We start from the raw sequence: 15,000 nt of genomic DNA, 5'->3' as shown, positions 1-15,000 counted from the left end.
CTTTTTGAGCCATGATATTGTAATGTAATGGCAGCACACGTCATTAGCACAGTACAGCATACGGACAGCCTCATTGAAACAACTTTGTGGTGAAATTTGTGTATTTCCAGCAGCATCGTAATGTGATGGAGAACTGTGCTGTGCTCTGTATCAGTGTTGCCAGATTGGGCTGTTTCCCGCCCAATTGGGCTGCTTGGGATGGCCGTCTGCGGGTAAAAATTGCATTTTGCAGGGAAAACTCGCCCAATCTTTCCCATAGACATCAATAGAATTGGGCGGGATTTATTGCTTCCAGGCGGGTTTTGAGCATTTTTTTGGCCTGGAAATCATCAGCCTTATCTGGCAACACTGCTCTGTACATCTCTCGGTCACCTCTTGCAGTGCTCCAGAGCCGTGTTTGAGGCAGTGCTGCATATCTCCATCTCAAGAGTCGTGTTGGGGGCTCTCCGTATCCCCAGAGAGTGTAGAGAGAGAGAGGCAACGCCTCGCCGCAACGACCTGATCACGGTTGGATTTCGCCTCTCTTCGCCTCCTATGTGTCCTTACCGTAAGATGACTTCTCTTCAGAACAATCACTGCTCTCCAAGAGTGTTGACATGACAACCCCCACTCTCTCTCTCTCTCTCATCTGCTGTCCTTGTCTCTCCTTCTCCCTCTCCTGTTCTCTCTCCTGCTTTCCGCTCCCTCTGTGCTTCCCTATCAATGGAGGTGTCACTGAGGGCTGAACTGAGGGCATCCTCTCTTTTCTATGCATCCCCCTTTCCTCTCCTCTCTTTTATCCCCATTTTGCTCTGTTCTTTCTATTACCCGTTTCTCTAGTACCCCTTCTCCTTTCTCCGCATCCCCCTCTCCTCTCTCTGCATCCTCCTCTCCTCTCTCCTCACCCCTTTAGTCAATCTTTCATGCATGACCCTGTTCAGAAGTGCTCTGACACACTTTCCCCCGTGCTTGATGAGGTGTGAAGTCTAGAGAGAGAGAGAGAGAGAGACAGAGAGAGAGAGAGACAGACAGAGAGAGAGATACAGAGAGAGAGAGACAGAGAGAGAGAGAGAGCACTAACGTGAGTTCCAAAGAGGCCATCCCTTCAGTCGTTCCTAACAAGCTTCTGCCAAGGCTGAGAGCCGCCCACACACTTTGGTACTCTGTGCTGTTAGAAGCGCATCTTGTCACCAGGCAAGGCAGGCAGCCGCTTGGGGCCCCCAGATAGTGAATAACAGCCCATATATACTACAGTAGTGGTGATTTTGGTGCAAATGTTCATTCTTTTGCATTTTCGCTTGGGGTCCCACCTGGACCTAGAATCGTCTCTGTGTGCTGTAAGTGAAAGACAGTGAAAGCCCAACTGTGAAACGCCAACTGCAACTGTAAACTGCACACAACGAAATTGCATGTATGCCTCACTAGTGCAAGGGGCCATCCCCCAATGGTGCCTCAGTCATGGAGGAGTATGGGGGAGAGCTCTGGTTAATTGCTTCCCCTAGCAACCAGGTGGGTCGGGAGTTGAACTGGCAACCTTTATGCTACAAGTCTATCGCTTACCCATGACTGCCCTCACACACACACACACACACACACACACACACACACACACTGTATTGCACTGTGCTATATTCTACGCCGGTGTTGCACTACACTCCTCTGCCATATTACACTGTCCTGCTCTGTTGTACACTGTATTGCACCTTACTGCACTTCTCTGCTGCATTGCTCCATGCTGCTCTGCTGCACTACACTGTGCTGTGCTGTGCTGTATTGCACTACACTGTGCTGTAGGGCTGTGCAATATATCGAATTTACATCGTAATATCAATATTGCTGTCAAACAATATCCAATTTCACAATATCGATTTGAAACAGTATTTTTGCCATTTGTCTTTTCTGCCAAAAGGTAGGTTATGCTAAGCGCAATACATTCCCCTCCACTTCAGCCATGGCGAGCACAGGGCAAACTTGCTACCCAACGCTCATGCAGAACACCACTGTGTTTTTCACTATGGCCCTCCACTCACACTGCTCAATGGAGGGAAGAATGTGAATTGTTTGGCACATTTGTCTTTTAAAGAAAAATCGCCTAAAAAAATAGTGATATCAATATTGACTGAAATAATCTTTATTGACTTTTCTCATAATCGAGCAGCCCTGCTGTGCTGTGCTGTATTGCAGGATGTATTGTGCTGTTGTGTGGTGTCGTGTGTGTGTGTTCCACACAGCTGTGCTGTGCTGTATTGTACTATGTTCTGCTGTGCTGTATTGTACTATGTTCTGCTGTGCTGTACTGCACTATGTTCTGCTGTACTGCACTGTGTCTATGTTCTGCTGTACTGCACTATGTCTATGTTCTGCTGTGCTGTACTGCACGATGTTCTGCTGTGCTATATTGTACTATGTTCTGTTGTGCTGTACTGTACTATGTTCTGCTGTGCTGTACTGCACTATGTTCTGCTGTGCTGTATTGTACTATGTTCTGCTGTGCTGTACTGCGCGATGTTCTGCTGTGCTATATTGTACTATGTTCTGTTGTGCTGTACTGTACTATGTTCTGCTGTGCTGTACTGCACTATGTTCTGCTGTGCTGTACTGCACTATGTTCTGCTGTGCTGTATTGTACTATGTTCTGCTGTGCTGTACTGCACTATGTTCTGCTGTGCTCTGCTGTGCTGTATTGTACTATGTTCTGCTGTGCTGTACTGCACTATGTTCTGCTGTGCTGTACTGCACTATGTTCTGCTGTGCTGTACTGCACTATGTTCTGCTGTGCTGTACTGTACTATGTTCTGCTGTGCAGTGCTCTTTACTGTTGTCTCTTATCTCCAATCTGCTGCTGCAGCTCCAACTAGCCAGTGGCCCAGAATGCCCTAGTCCTTATTTCCCTCCTCGCACGCTCACGCTCACTCACCTTTTTCTTTCTTATTCTTTTGCTTGTTCGCTTGTGCCCCCCACCCCCCCTCTCTCTCACACACACACACTCTTTCTTGCTCTCCCTCTCCTTCACACACACACACACACACACACACACACACACACACACACACACACACACACACACACACACACACACACACACACACACACACACACACACACACACACACTTTTCACTTTTCACTTTTCACTTTTCTTTTTTTCTTTTCCTTTTTTATTTTGAACTTTTGCCACAATCTGGGCTCAATCTGAGTTACACAACTTGCGAGATGTTTTCTTTTTTCCCTTTTTTTGCTTTCTTTCCTTCTTTGTGGTCCTGGAATGGGAGAAGTCTGGCTCTTATATCAGCAGCTGTATAGGACCTATGGGGCGGTGTAGGTGTGGGTGCTGTAAGGGAGGTGTGTGTGCGTGCGTGTGCGTGTGCGTGCGTGTGCATGTGCGTGCGTGCGTGTGCGTGTGGGCGTGCGTGCCGGGGGGGGGCTGGATGGAAGTTTCAGGAGCAAGAGTGTCCACTATAGAAGCCTTGAGCTATAGTAGCCCCAGCACTACGGACAAGGGGGCGGGGAGGGGGGAGTAAGGGGGTACCAAGGAATGGAATGGAAAGACTGGGTGGGGATGGGAGTAAGGGGGTATTGAGAAGTGGACAGGATGGGGGGGGGGTCTCCAGGGGTCTTCAGGGAGGCGGTTGAGGTGCAAAGGAGGGGTGTGCTTTAACAGGCATGTAGGGTTCCCCTGTTTACAAGGCATTTTGTGGAGGAGAAAAGAACATGAGAAAAGGGAGGAGTTGGTGGGGTGTTAGAGGCGGAGAGGAGAGAACATGCTCATAAGCAAGGCAAGATGAGGAGTGGGGGGAGGGGGGGAGGGGGTAGAGGCGGAGAGGAAAGGGCAAATAACAGGGTGGTAAACGGCAGGCCACAGATGAAAGAAAAAGTGTGTGGGGAGTGTACGTGCGTGCATGTGTGCATGCTCTGACTGCGAGGCACGGTGTGGTGCGTCAGAGTGTGGAGTGGGGGTGTGTGTGTGTGTGTTGGGGAGTTTGGGGGGGCAATGCTCCGAGCGTTGGAGGGTAGAGTAGGGGGCCAGGCATCCCTGCTTGCGTCAGAGGTTCCAGTTGGCTGGCGTCGGGTCTGTGTGTGTGTGTGTGTGTGTGTGTGTGTGTGCGTGTGCGTGTGCGTGTGCGTGTGCGTGTGTGTGTGTGTGTGTGTGCGTGTGTGTGTGTGTGTGCGTTTGTGCGTGCGTGCGTGCGTGCGCGCGGTTGGCAGGAGGATGACTGGGCAGGAGAAAAAGGGGCTCCACTGGGCCTTGGAACCCCCGAGCACACACACACACACACACACACACACACCCTCACAGTGCTCAGGGGGCCCCTGTTCCTGCCACGGCTGGGTCACGGCGGGTGTTTTGGAAGGCGTTACTATGGCGACCCCTCGGGCTGTGGAGCATGGAAGTGGAGGGGCGGGGCATGAGCTAGCCAGCCGCACCGCGGGGTCCTATCACCCGCCTGCTCCACCACGCACACACACACACACACACACACACACACACACACACACACACACACACACACACACACACACACACACACACACACACACACACACACACACACACACACACTGCAGCCATACTGCAGGTGAGGGACAGAGTGGTGTGTGTGTGTGTGTGTGTGTGTGTGTGTGTGTGTGTGTGTGTGTGTGTGTGTGTGTGTGTTAAAGGGGTATGCCACTATTTTGGGGCTTAATACAGTTAAAATCGTTGGCCAGGGTTTATAAAGGTGGTAAAGTGTCTTATTTTTCATGTTAAGCGTTGTCTTGCTTTAAGACAAGTTAAAAGAGGGAATATGTCGCTAAGCTAGTGAAAGTCAATGGATCCGTGTAGCATGCTACAATGCTACACGGATCCATTGTCTTTCACTAGGTTAGCGACATATACCCTCTTTTAACTTGTCTTAAAGCAAGACAACGCTTAACATGAAAAATAAGACACTTTACCACCTTTATGAACCCCAGCCAACGATTTTAACTGTAGTAAGCCCCAAAATAGTGGCATACCCCTTTAATGCAGGGCCTCTCACTTAACAAGGGTATGTGTGTGTGTGTGTTTTTGATTGGAGAGGAGAGGAAGGGAGGAGAGGACATGGGGAGAGCAGAGTACCACCATCATACGACCACCTCGCCACTGGGGGGGAGGAGTGGTGTGTGTGTGTGTGTGTGTGTGTGTGTGGAGAGGTGGGCTAGGGAGGAGAGGGTGATGGTGGAGGAGTGTGTCTGTGTGTGTGTGTGTGTGTGTGTGTGTGTGTGTGTGTGTGTGTGTGTGTGTGTGGGTGGGTGTGTGGGTGGTTGGGGAGAGGGCTGTCCCGTTTCTGCCCGAGTGAAAAGCTGGGGTCCTGCTCGTAAGTCACTGGCCAACCATCACACGAGCAGCGCAGGCAGTAAGACACACACTACACACACACACTACACACACCCACTACACACACACACACACACACACACACACACACACACACACACACACACACACACACACACACACACACACACACACACACACACACACACACATTAAACACACACACACATTAAACACACACATGCACACACACTAACACACACGCGGAGGAAGTGGGGCAGAGAGAGGGCTTTTTACGACCCTTGGGAGGGCTTTCCCTAAGATGCATGCATGTGCACACACACACACACACACACACTCACATACAGATTTGGGCCCTCACATTTGGATAGGCTTTCACATTCAGGCACGTGTAGTCTAACACATGAAAGTGAAAGCCCAAAATTGTGGCACAGCACACAGTGCTCACTGCACACAGTGAAATTGCATTTATTTCTCACCCATGCAATGGGGGCAGACGCAAACGGCGGTGGGACGGTTCCATCCTCAGTGCACCTTAGTCAGTCCCACCAGGAAATCGCGGGCATTTTCTCAAAAAATCGCGGTCGGAATTGCCAGATGGTGCACGAGGATTTCCAGAAAATCGCGATAAAAGTTGCGGAGCTTCTTACTGTGTTGTTGCGATTTTGTTGCGGCATGATGTGAAAGGTGCGATTTTTAATGCGTTTCCCCACGCTTGAAAGTAGGCTAAAAGGACACTGCCCCATTCCAGTCCTCTGGTGTTTTTATATTATTTCCATTTTTATATTATAATTTTGGTCCTTAAGCAAAGCAGGGAAGCGGCCAGGGCGAGTTTTTAGCCAGAATGTTTCATGCTGCCATTTAGACACCCTTTATTACGGCCGTTTGACTCTGTTTTAAATGTCATAACCGTTTCAAATTGTAAACATACAAACTTCGTATCAAGTCGATATCCATTCCTGACTTAAACAGTGGATACATAATTAACTATAAGTAGGCGGGCGGAATTGGGCATGTCCACCCAGTTGAAGAGGGTGCGTGACTGAAATCCTGGTTAATGTGACTCGCTACAAATAGCCTGCCTGTGTCAGCGTTTAATTTTCAAGCTTGTCAAAAGCAACATAAATAAAAGCAGAGGGAGGGGTCGCTTTCGAAAGAAGGCATAGTTTTTTTTTCTTCTCCCGCGCCGTCAGCCAGCTTTAAATTAACGGCTGATGATCATCATTCAATGTAACGAGGATGGAGTTCACAGATTTCCTGTTGTGAAGGGTGCTTGCTGAATAATGCTCAGAAATTATATTAAATTTGGTGCTCTTGTGAATATAAAAGACGACGAGATTGCTATCTATAAAATACCACGTCGCCTGCAGAACGGAGGTCTCAGCTGTCAATCAATACCGTCAATCGCGCAAGGAAGAGAGAAGGAGAGGGAGAGACATAAAAGTAGTTTTCCAACTTACTCCCACAGCTTTCCAACGTGTCTGCTCTGGTTTTATTCATGTGCAGTGTTCCTTGTCAGTTTGACCGCGCCAGGTTAAACGAAAGTGATTTGACGACACGGTCACCACGGTCACCAAGTGCTCGTATCCAGCCTAGATTACTATATCGGCCAGGCACGCACGCAGCATTCACAATGAAGGATGGAAATTACTCCTTTGTTGTGGACAAGGCATTTGCGCATCTCAATTCGGAGGGAAAATGTTGCCTTCTGTATGCGCACAAGTCAAACACCAAAGTGGTCCAGCAGGTGGACCGCTTTAGAAAAAAAAAACACATCTTGTTGTAGGAGCCCTATACTTGGCGTAATGTAGATGACTGTCATGAAGTGTTAATTATATATTTATGTAGGCCTAGCACATTTTAAAAATGTAGGCCTATTGGTTATGCCAGACTAGTCTTACATTTTCCCTCCTGTGACCATGAGAGCAGACGCGAAATGAGAACATGGCGTTTCCTACATTCCTATTTATTTATTCGTTTTTTCCCCCTCACCGACAACTTTGTACATGCATAGTAAAGTGCTGGGACTGATCGCTAGGTTGCTTTTTTACTGTAGGCCTATTTTTTTTTAATTGTATTATCCTTTTTGAAAGGAAGTTTGTCGACGTCAGTGAAGTCAGCGCAACATGGATTGGTTCAAAGTGTTCAAAGTTGCGGGAAATCGCGGTGATTGGTTAAAGTTGCGCTCTCGCGCAGAATTCGCGGGAATTTTTTGAAGTTGCGAAAAACGACGCGATCGCAACATCGCGATTTCCTGGGGGGACTGTTTCACACACACACACACACACACACACACACACACACACACACACACACACACACACACACACAAACACATGCTAAAAAGCATTGCCTCTCTCATTTGCAGCCTTTGTGATTCTCCATCTGTTTAAAAGAGTTGTTATGACCACCGTAGCCCCCTATGACAGCCCTGTCACACCTCACAGGCATAACCTGACACTCACACACACTCGTGCACACACACACACACACACACACACACACACACACACACACAAACACGTGCACATACATACACACACACACACACACACACACACACACACACACACACACACACACACACACACACGTGCACGCACGCACACACACATGCATACTCTCTCGCGCGCACACACGCACACACACAGGCACACAGGCACACACACACTGCTTGTGTCCCATCCCCCCGTCCCCTCCTTGCCCCAAGCCTCCTTCTCCCACCCCATCCTTGTGTCCCTATGTACCTCTGCCGAGGCTGGTGTGTGCCGACAGGCTCATTAACTCATTGGCTGCCTTGGCCGTCGAATGACGTCATTTCAAATAGTGACGCCCCCTACCTTCGACGTCGTTCGCCGACAATTGCGTTTTTTTACAGCCAGGCCTCGAGGACGGTCTGACCTATCTTCTGTATGAATTTCAAGCCTCTAGGAATTTTCTAACTGTTCCTGTAGGTGGCAGAAGTGTCCTTAGGAACAGTCAAGGCAGGGCTTTAGCTCAGAGCAAGATGAAATGTCAAGACAAAAACACCCCTTTTTTACTATTATAATATAATCTCAAAAGTAGCATAGCAAAATCATTTTTGAAAGTAAAGCACCTGTGACAGTAGTCTACTTTCTTGCCCTCTGATTTTAACACAGGTAGGCTACTGATTTTAGTGTCAGAGCCTGACAAAAAAAAAAACCTTCCTCTCATGACCAAAATACAATCCCCTGTTGCTATCTAGCTAGAAGGCATTGTAGCTAACTTGCCCAAAATACACCATGAGATGATCTGTGTGACAACCTTTCATTTTGGATAATGTGATCAGCCTACACAACATCAGGATGTTGCTTACAAAATATCATCTAACAGGAGAATGCACGGGACTAGTGGTGATGTGTCCCAACTGAGGTAACTTGGGTATAAAGTTTGCTACGCTAGCTAGCTAGCTAGCACGAAATCGCTAACAACTTACAACTAAGCCTAAATAAAGGAGCCTTGGTAAGTCAACTATTTTTTACTCAATCCACAGTTATTTTTATGGATCTGTATAGTATGATCAGCTTACTGTATCATCAAAAAAGACAGGGGGGTTGCAGATTCTTGGAACAGAGTAGCCTTTGTGTCTGGTCAGATGCATTCAGCTCACATTAGAAAGCATTGCACTTAGCCTCAGACCAGCTAGCATTCACCACTCCAATCGGCTTGTGAAATGTTGGATGTGTGATCAGTACTTTATCAAAAGAAAATTCATTGAACAATATATGACAAGATCACTATAGCAGAACCATGATGACAGTAATCATCAATCTGCAAATTGTCCGCTCTGCCAAAGAAGCTGCAGTAAGCTACGCTAAGCGGTGCTGCCTGCCTACCTGCCTCCCTCCCCACAAGACACAACACGGTAATAGCTACTATTTCTGGAGGAAATAAACCAGCTGTGATTCGTTCTCCAACGAGGGGAGAGGGAGAGGGAGAGGGAGAGGTAGGGAGTTACCGGAGTTAGGGGCAACTGCTGTCATGATCCATGCTGCGCGCCAGCAACTAAACCAAAACACCCTTGTTTTCGAGTCCCCCCGTTATATTTCAGTATATTAGGTTGAAAAGGTCATACAAATGATCTTTTTGTTCAGGCTGCAGATGACAGAAGACTGTGTAATAGCAGCTGATAGGTTTGGAGTTGTTAGGACGATGCCATTACGGGCAAAAACGTTTGCAGTTATAGTTCTACTTCAAATGGCGTTTTCTCAGCTTTTTGGCTAGAAAGCAGCATTTTGGCGAATTCCACTTAATTTCAACAGGTGATTATGAAAGAACGGAAAGGGGTAGAGAGACACTGTTTTTTTCTGATGACAGATGAGCGTCTAATCTGTGTTTTGATAGGTATGGTGTTGACATAGACACAGAACTCAATTTTCTGTGAGCCTCCAAAAAACACCCAAAATGCTGAAAAATCGCTGGCACTCCGAGGTACTCTTTTATGAAAATGGCTGGCAGCCAATGAGTTAAATTTCCCAGAGGTGTCCTACCCCTGTGTGTGTGTGTGTGACTGTGCCGGCAGGCTCCTTAAAGATCCTTAAAGTTCCCTGAGGTGACGTCATGGACGCAGCTGGGGACACTTAACCTGCATCACACACACACACACACACACACACACACACACACACACACACACACACACAGTCGCGCTTGTGCACACTTTGAGTACTGGGCTCCTGCGTCAGGCCCTCATCCCCAGCAGGTACATCTTGTTCCCAACTCAGTCACACACAAACACACACACACACACACACACACACACACACACACACACACACACACACACACACACACACACACACACACACACCTCAGAGCGACACCATTCACACGGGGCTCCTGTTTCAAAACAAGAGCTCCATGCCTCTCCCTCACACACACACACACACACACACACACACACACACACACACACACACACACCCGCACACACACACACACCCATCACACAACTGCACACTTTTACTTCTAGGAATTAGTCTGTGCGTGTGCGCATGTGCGTGTGTGTGTGTGTGTTTGGACAGGTGGAGTGTGAAAGTGCATAGATTAAACCACCACACACACCATGGAATAATTCTCCTTACCTGGTCAGCATGGTATCTGGGTAGCGTGTTGGGTAAATGGCTGATGTGGTATTTGGGTAGATATGTTGGATTGTTGGTGAGTTTGTTTGGTAGGTGGGTGGTGTATTGGGTAGTGTGTTGGGTAGATGTGTGGCATATTAGGGTTGATGGTCATGGGGGCAGCTAGGGGGGAAAAGTGGTACAGATTCTAAGGGCGCAAGCACTGATAAGGGCCCTTAAGGGGGCCAAAGCACTGAGAGGGGCCCTTAATGCTATGCTATACCCAGCCATTATGGACTTTACGCATCTAAGAATCCCGGTCCTAACCTACGTTGACCCTATGACTCTACGATCTCTTTCTACCTCTTTTTCCTCTGCCTTCCTGCTATCTCTGCCTCTCCTCTCTTCCTCTCCTTTTATATCCACCTCTAACAATTATGTTCTTTTTTCTCATTTGTTAAGCACTTTGAGTTGCATCCCTTGTATGATACAGTGCTATACAAATACAATTATTATTATTATTATTATTATTATTATAAATTATTAAGGGGGCCCAAAATTCGAATCTTTTATGGGGCCCAGCATTTCTGGCAGCGCCCCTGTTGATGGTGATGTGAGTTGATGTGTTATCCTCCTGGTCAGTGTGTTTGAGTAGTTTGGCAGGTGTGATGTGACGTGATGTCCATATTGGGGATGATGTGTGGTCCTGTCATCCTCAGCCATCGGATACTGTATGTCACTGGCTGGAGTTGGGAGTTGATGTGATGTGACTCTTCTTGTGCGCTCTTGTTATCTGCAGGCTCCAATAAGAAGAGGAACCACCTCAACCAGAAAGTTAAGCAGCCCGACTACAAAGTAGCCTACGTACAACTGGTGAGCACACACACACACACACACACACACACACACACACACACACACACACACACACACACACACACACACACCAGGGTGTGTCATTACTTTCACTAACAGTGCAGTAAAATCGGCCAGTGACTTACAACGTTTTGGTGTTGACGTCAACCGCACTTCTCTTTCCTGCTAAGTTTTACAACTGAAGTAGGCATATAGGATACTAATGAATGGATGCAGGTGTATGAGGGCAGCCAACGTACCTTCCAGACCCTCTGCCACCGTAAGCAGATGTCTTCCATTGACGGGCCTAAGCCCTTGTCCTGAGCCCTCTCCAACCTGGCTCTCCTCCAAGTGCACATGGTGGGGGAAAACTCAGGGACAAAAGCATAAAAACGCCCACAGTTCCCACAGTTCATCCACAAAAGGCCAAGTACATCCACAGGCCCACTGCGAGTCTCTAAACACTTCTTCTGAGTACGCTAGCTCCATTGCCAGCCACATAAACCCAGCATCCCCCAGTACAGTGCTCACCTATTCCCCAGCTGGTTCTCAAATTGAGCTTTTGACCTATGACCCTTGTAGACCCAGAGACCCAGAGATTAGCCGTGGTCCAGTGGGGAATAGACCTTTTGGTTTGCTGTCTACTCTGAATGCACTCCTTAACACTTGTCGTTGCAAAATGACTTTTAATCGAGTTGGTAGGTGGTGCAGCAACCTCAGCATGGCTCTGTTACTGGGCGAACACATTGGCAACGACAAGATTAAGATAGAATCGCTGGACTGTGTGGCAAGAGCGATACGAGCAATAGAAGCAACAGAGTATGTCCGTTAGAATATACTCCAACATTCCCATTGGCTGTGGAGGCTGTTGCCGAACCGCATCATAGCTCATTTGTATAATATTTGCTGAAGTTCAACTGCGAACTGTAGCTCACCAGTGACTCAATACAAAGTCAATTACTTCTGTCGCTGGAATCGCTCAAGTCACGTCTAGTCTATTTGTGCTATTAGATAACGATTTCGCTAGTGCTATTAGATAACGATTTTTGCTAGTGCCATTAGACCTGCTAGTGTAAGTGTGCGTAGGCTATTGTATGCTGCTGTCATTGCACAGTCGCGAGTAACCGAGGCTACCGAACCGAATGTGCTGAATCTCACCCTCACAGTGCAAGGCAAACCATCAATTATGCATCAAACACATGCAACGTAAGCTATTATTGTTGGGCTGTATTTTCCACCAGTGCTAGCTTGCAACATGGCAGCTGAAAGTGCTTCCTCATAAATCTACTAATGGAATGGAAATAAAGTAAACATCATCACAGGTGGAAAATGAGCAGTTCACCCGATTCGAACTTCAAACATGGGTAGAATGATGAGCTGACACTATTGACGTTTGCTATATATTTCCTGAAGTGTTCACTGGTCCCCAGCCAAAAGTAGCCATGTGCTCTTTTTGTTTAGAGAGAATGAAATACCAATGAATTGCTGTGCAGCTGTAGTTTGTGTAGTGCTGTAAAATGCCAATTCAAATCCCTGATATTGTATATACTATGATTAGAATGTTGTGGAGAAATTATGGTATGATGTGACTTCATGTTCAATCAGCAAATGTATGAGGGCACTGCACCCTTGTTTCCCAGTTCAGAACATACCCTTTACACACACACACACAGACACACACACACACACACACACACACACACACACACACACACACACACACACACACACACACACACACACACACACACACACACACACACACACACACACACACACACACACACCACAGCCAGAATGTCAAGTAGACAACGTGCAAGGTAGCTGGGCTAAATAAATAACCCTACACGCACATGCACACGCACGCACGCACGCACGCACGCACGCACGCACGCACGCACGCACACACACACACACACACACACACACACACACACACACACACACACACACACACACACACACACACACACACACACACATAGGACTAAAGAAATAAACCCTGCTAAACTTCAAACATCAGAAAGGCGGCATGGAATGAAAGTGCAGTGTTCTGGTTTAGTTTTGTCACTCAAGCGGAACGAACAGCACGTGTGTGTGTGTGTGTTTGTGTGTGTGCGTGCGTGCGTGTGCGTGTGCGTGTGCGCGTGCGTGTGCGTGTGTGTGTGTGTGTGTGTGTGTGTGTGTGTGTGTGAGTCTCCTGAGTTAAGGAGAAAGGCCTAGGAACACTTGCGCACGGCACACACATACACATACGCACGCACACGTGGGCACACACACACACACACACACACGTGTGTGCACACATACCTGTGGGAACAAGGAGGTGATGGCATTAGTCTTTTCCTGCTCTAAATGAAGTCAACATTATTAAACCAAACAAGACAAGTTCACATAGAGGTGAGAGAGAGAGAGAGAGAGAGAGAGAGAGAGAGAGAGAGAGAGAGACAGAGAGACAGAGAGAGAGAGAGAGAGAGAGAGAGAGAGAGACAGAGAGACAGAGAGACAGAGAGACAGAGAGAGAGAGAGATAATCAGAACCACATCACAATTATGTTTTGCTCTTGGCCCTGCAGAGAAGGTGGAACAAGTAGTATCCACAGGCATAGCTGCATACGGGCCTTTCAGAGATCATTAGGTTTTAAATGCTGAGATCAGAGGTGTTCAAATGCTCTTCATGAACATATGTCAGAGAAGAGACATGAGAACTCATCACTTCATCAGCACTAGATACTGTAGAGTACGTGCAAGCAGAGCTGAAATTCCCTGATGATGAGGACTACATGCCACACCAACAGCACTCTCCAGAGCAGAGAGAGAGAAGGCTATCGGCTGGGTCCCTCTCCTACTTTGCGGGCACACACACACACACACCCTTGAGCACAGGTTTGGCCCTCTGAGCCAACAGACTTGATCTGTCATTATTATCCAGTCCTGCATTTCTGTTAACCTTCACACTCCCAAACACGCGCACACACACACACACTTCAAAACACACACGCTGTCCTTTGCTCCTGGGAAAGCGCCCCTGCTGCCGTGTGTGTGTGTGTGTGTGTGTGTGTGTGTGTGTGTGTGTGTGTGTGTGTGTGTGTGTGTGTGTGTGTGTGTGTGTGTGTGTGTGTGTGTGTGTTGTGTGTGTGTGTGTGTGTGTGTGTGTGTGTGTGTGTGTGTGTGTGTGTGTGTGTGTGTGTGTGTGTGTGTGTGTGTGTGTGTGTGTGTGTGTGTGTGTGTGTGTGTGTGTGTGTGTGTGTGTGTGTGTTGTAGGAAGCAGACCTATTATGGGAACACCCGTGGAGGGGTTTGCAAAAGTGACACCCTTTTCTGGCAGGTCACACCTGCGTCTGGGGTCACACACGGACCCTGGCAGGGGCACAGCATGGCCCCCACCCACCTCCACACACTCCTCACAATCCTCACACTCTGACACCGCGCGTAGAACACATTTGCCTAACGTAGACCTCTCACTGTCTCTTCTCTTCTCTTCTCTTCTCTTCTCTTCTCTTCTCTTCTCTTCTCTTCTCTTCTCTTCTCTTCTCTTCTCTTCTCTTCTCTTCTCTTCTCTTCTCTTCTCTTCTCTTCTCTCATCTTCTCTCCTCTTTCATCCTCGTCTCCTCTTCTCTCCTCTCCTTTCCTCTGTCTTTTTCATCTCTCCTTTCTTCTCTTCTCTCCTTTTTCTTCTCCTCTCGTCAAATCTCATCTCGTCCCATCCCTCCATCCTCTCCGTTTGTTCCACAACATCCTCCTTACAACTAAAGCCTCACAGCCCA

At 47.8% G+C, this 15,000-nt stretch overlaps 1 protein-coding gene across 1 annotated transcript in view; it reads left to right on the top strand.

Annotated features, from left to right (window-relative positions):
* The window catches only part of mrpl23 (mitochondrial ribosomal protein L23), a 78,651-nt gene that overhangs the window by 18,190 nt on the left and 45,461 nt on the right, over positions 1-15,000 (top strand). The window contains exon 4 of the mRNA XM_063196208.1: positions 11,179-11,252. Within this exon, the coding sequence (XP_063052278.1) occupies positions 11,179-11,252 (74 nt within the window). The remainder of the gene's footprint in view (positions 1-11,178; positions 11,253-15,000) is intronic.

The sequence above is a fragment of the Engraulis encrasicolus genome, chromosome 4, assembly GCF_034702125.1.
Source record: "Engraulis encrasicolus isolate BLACKSEA-1 chromosome 4, IST_EnEncr_1.0, whole genome shotgun sequence".
Lineage (NCBI taxonomy): Eukaryota > Metazoa > Chordata > Actinopteri > Clupeiformes > Engraulidae > Engraulis > Engraulis encrasicolus.
This window is presented reverse-complemented; position numbering and strand designations above follow the sequence as displayed.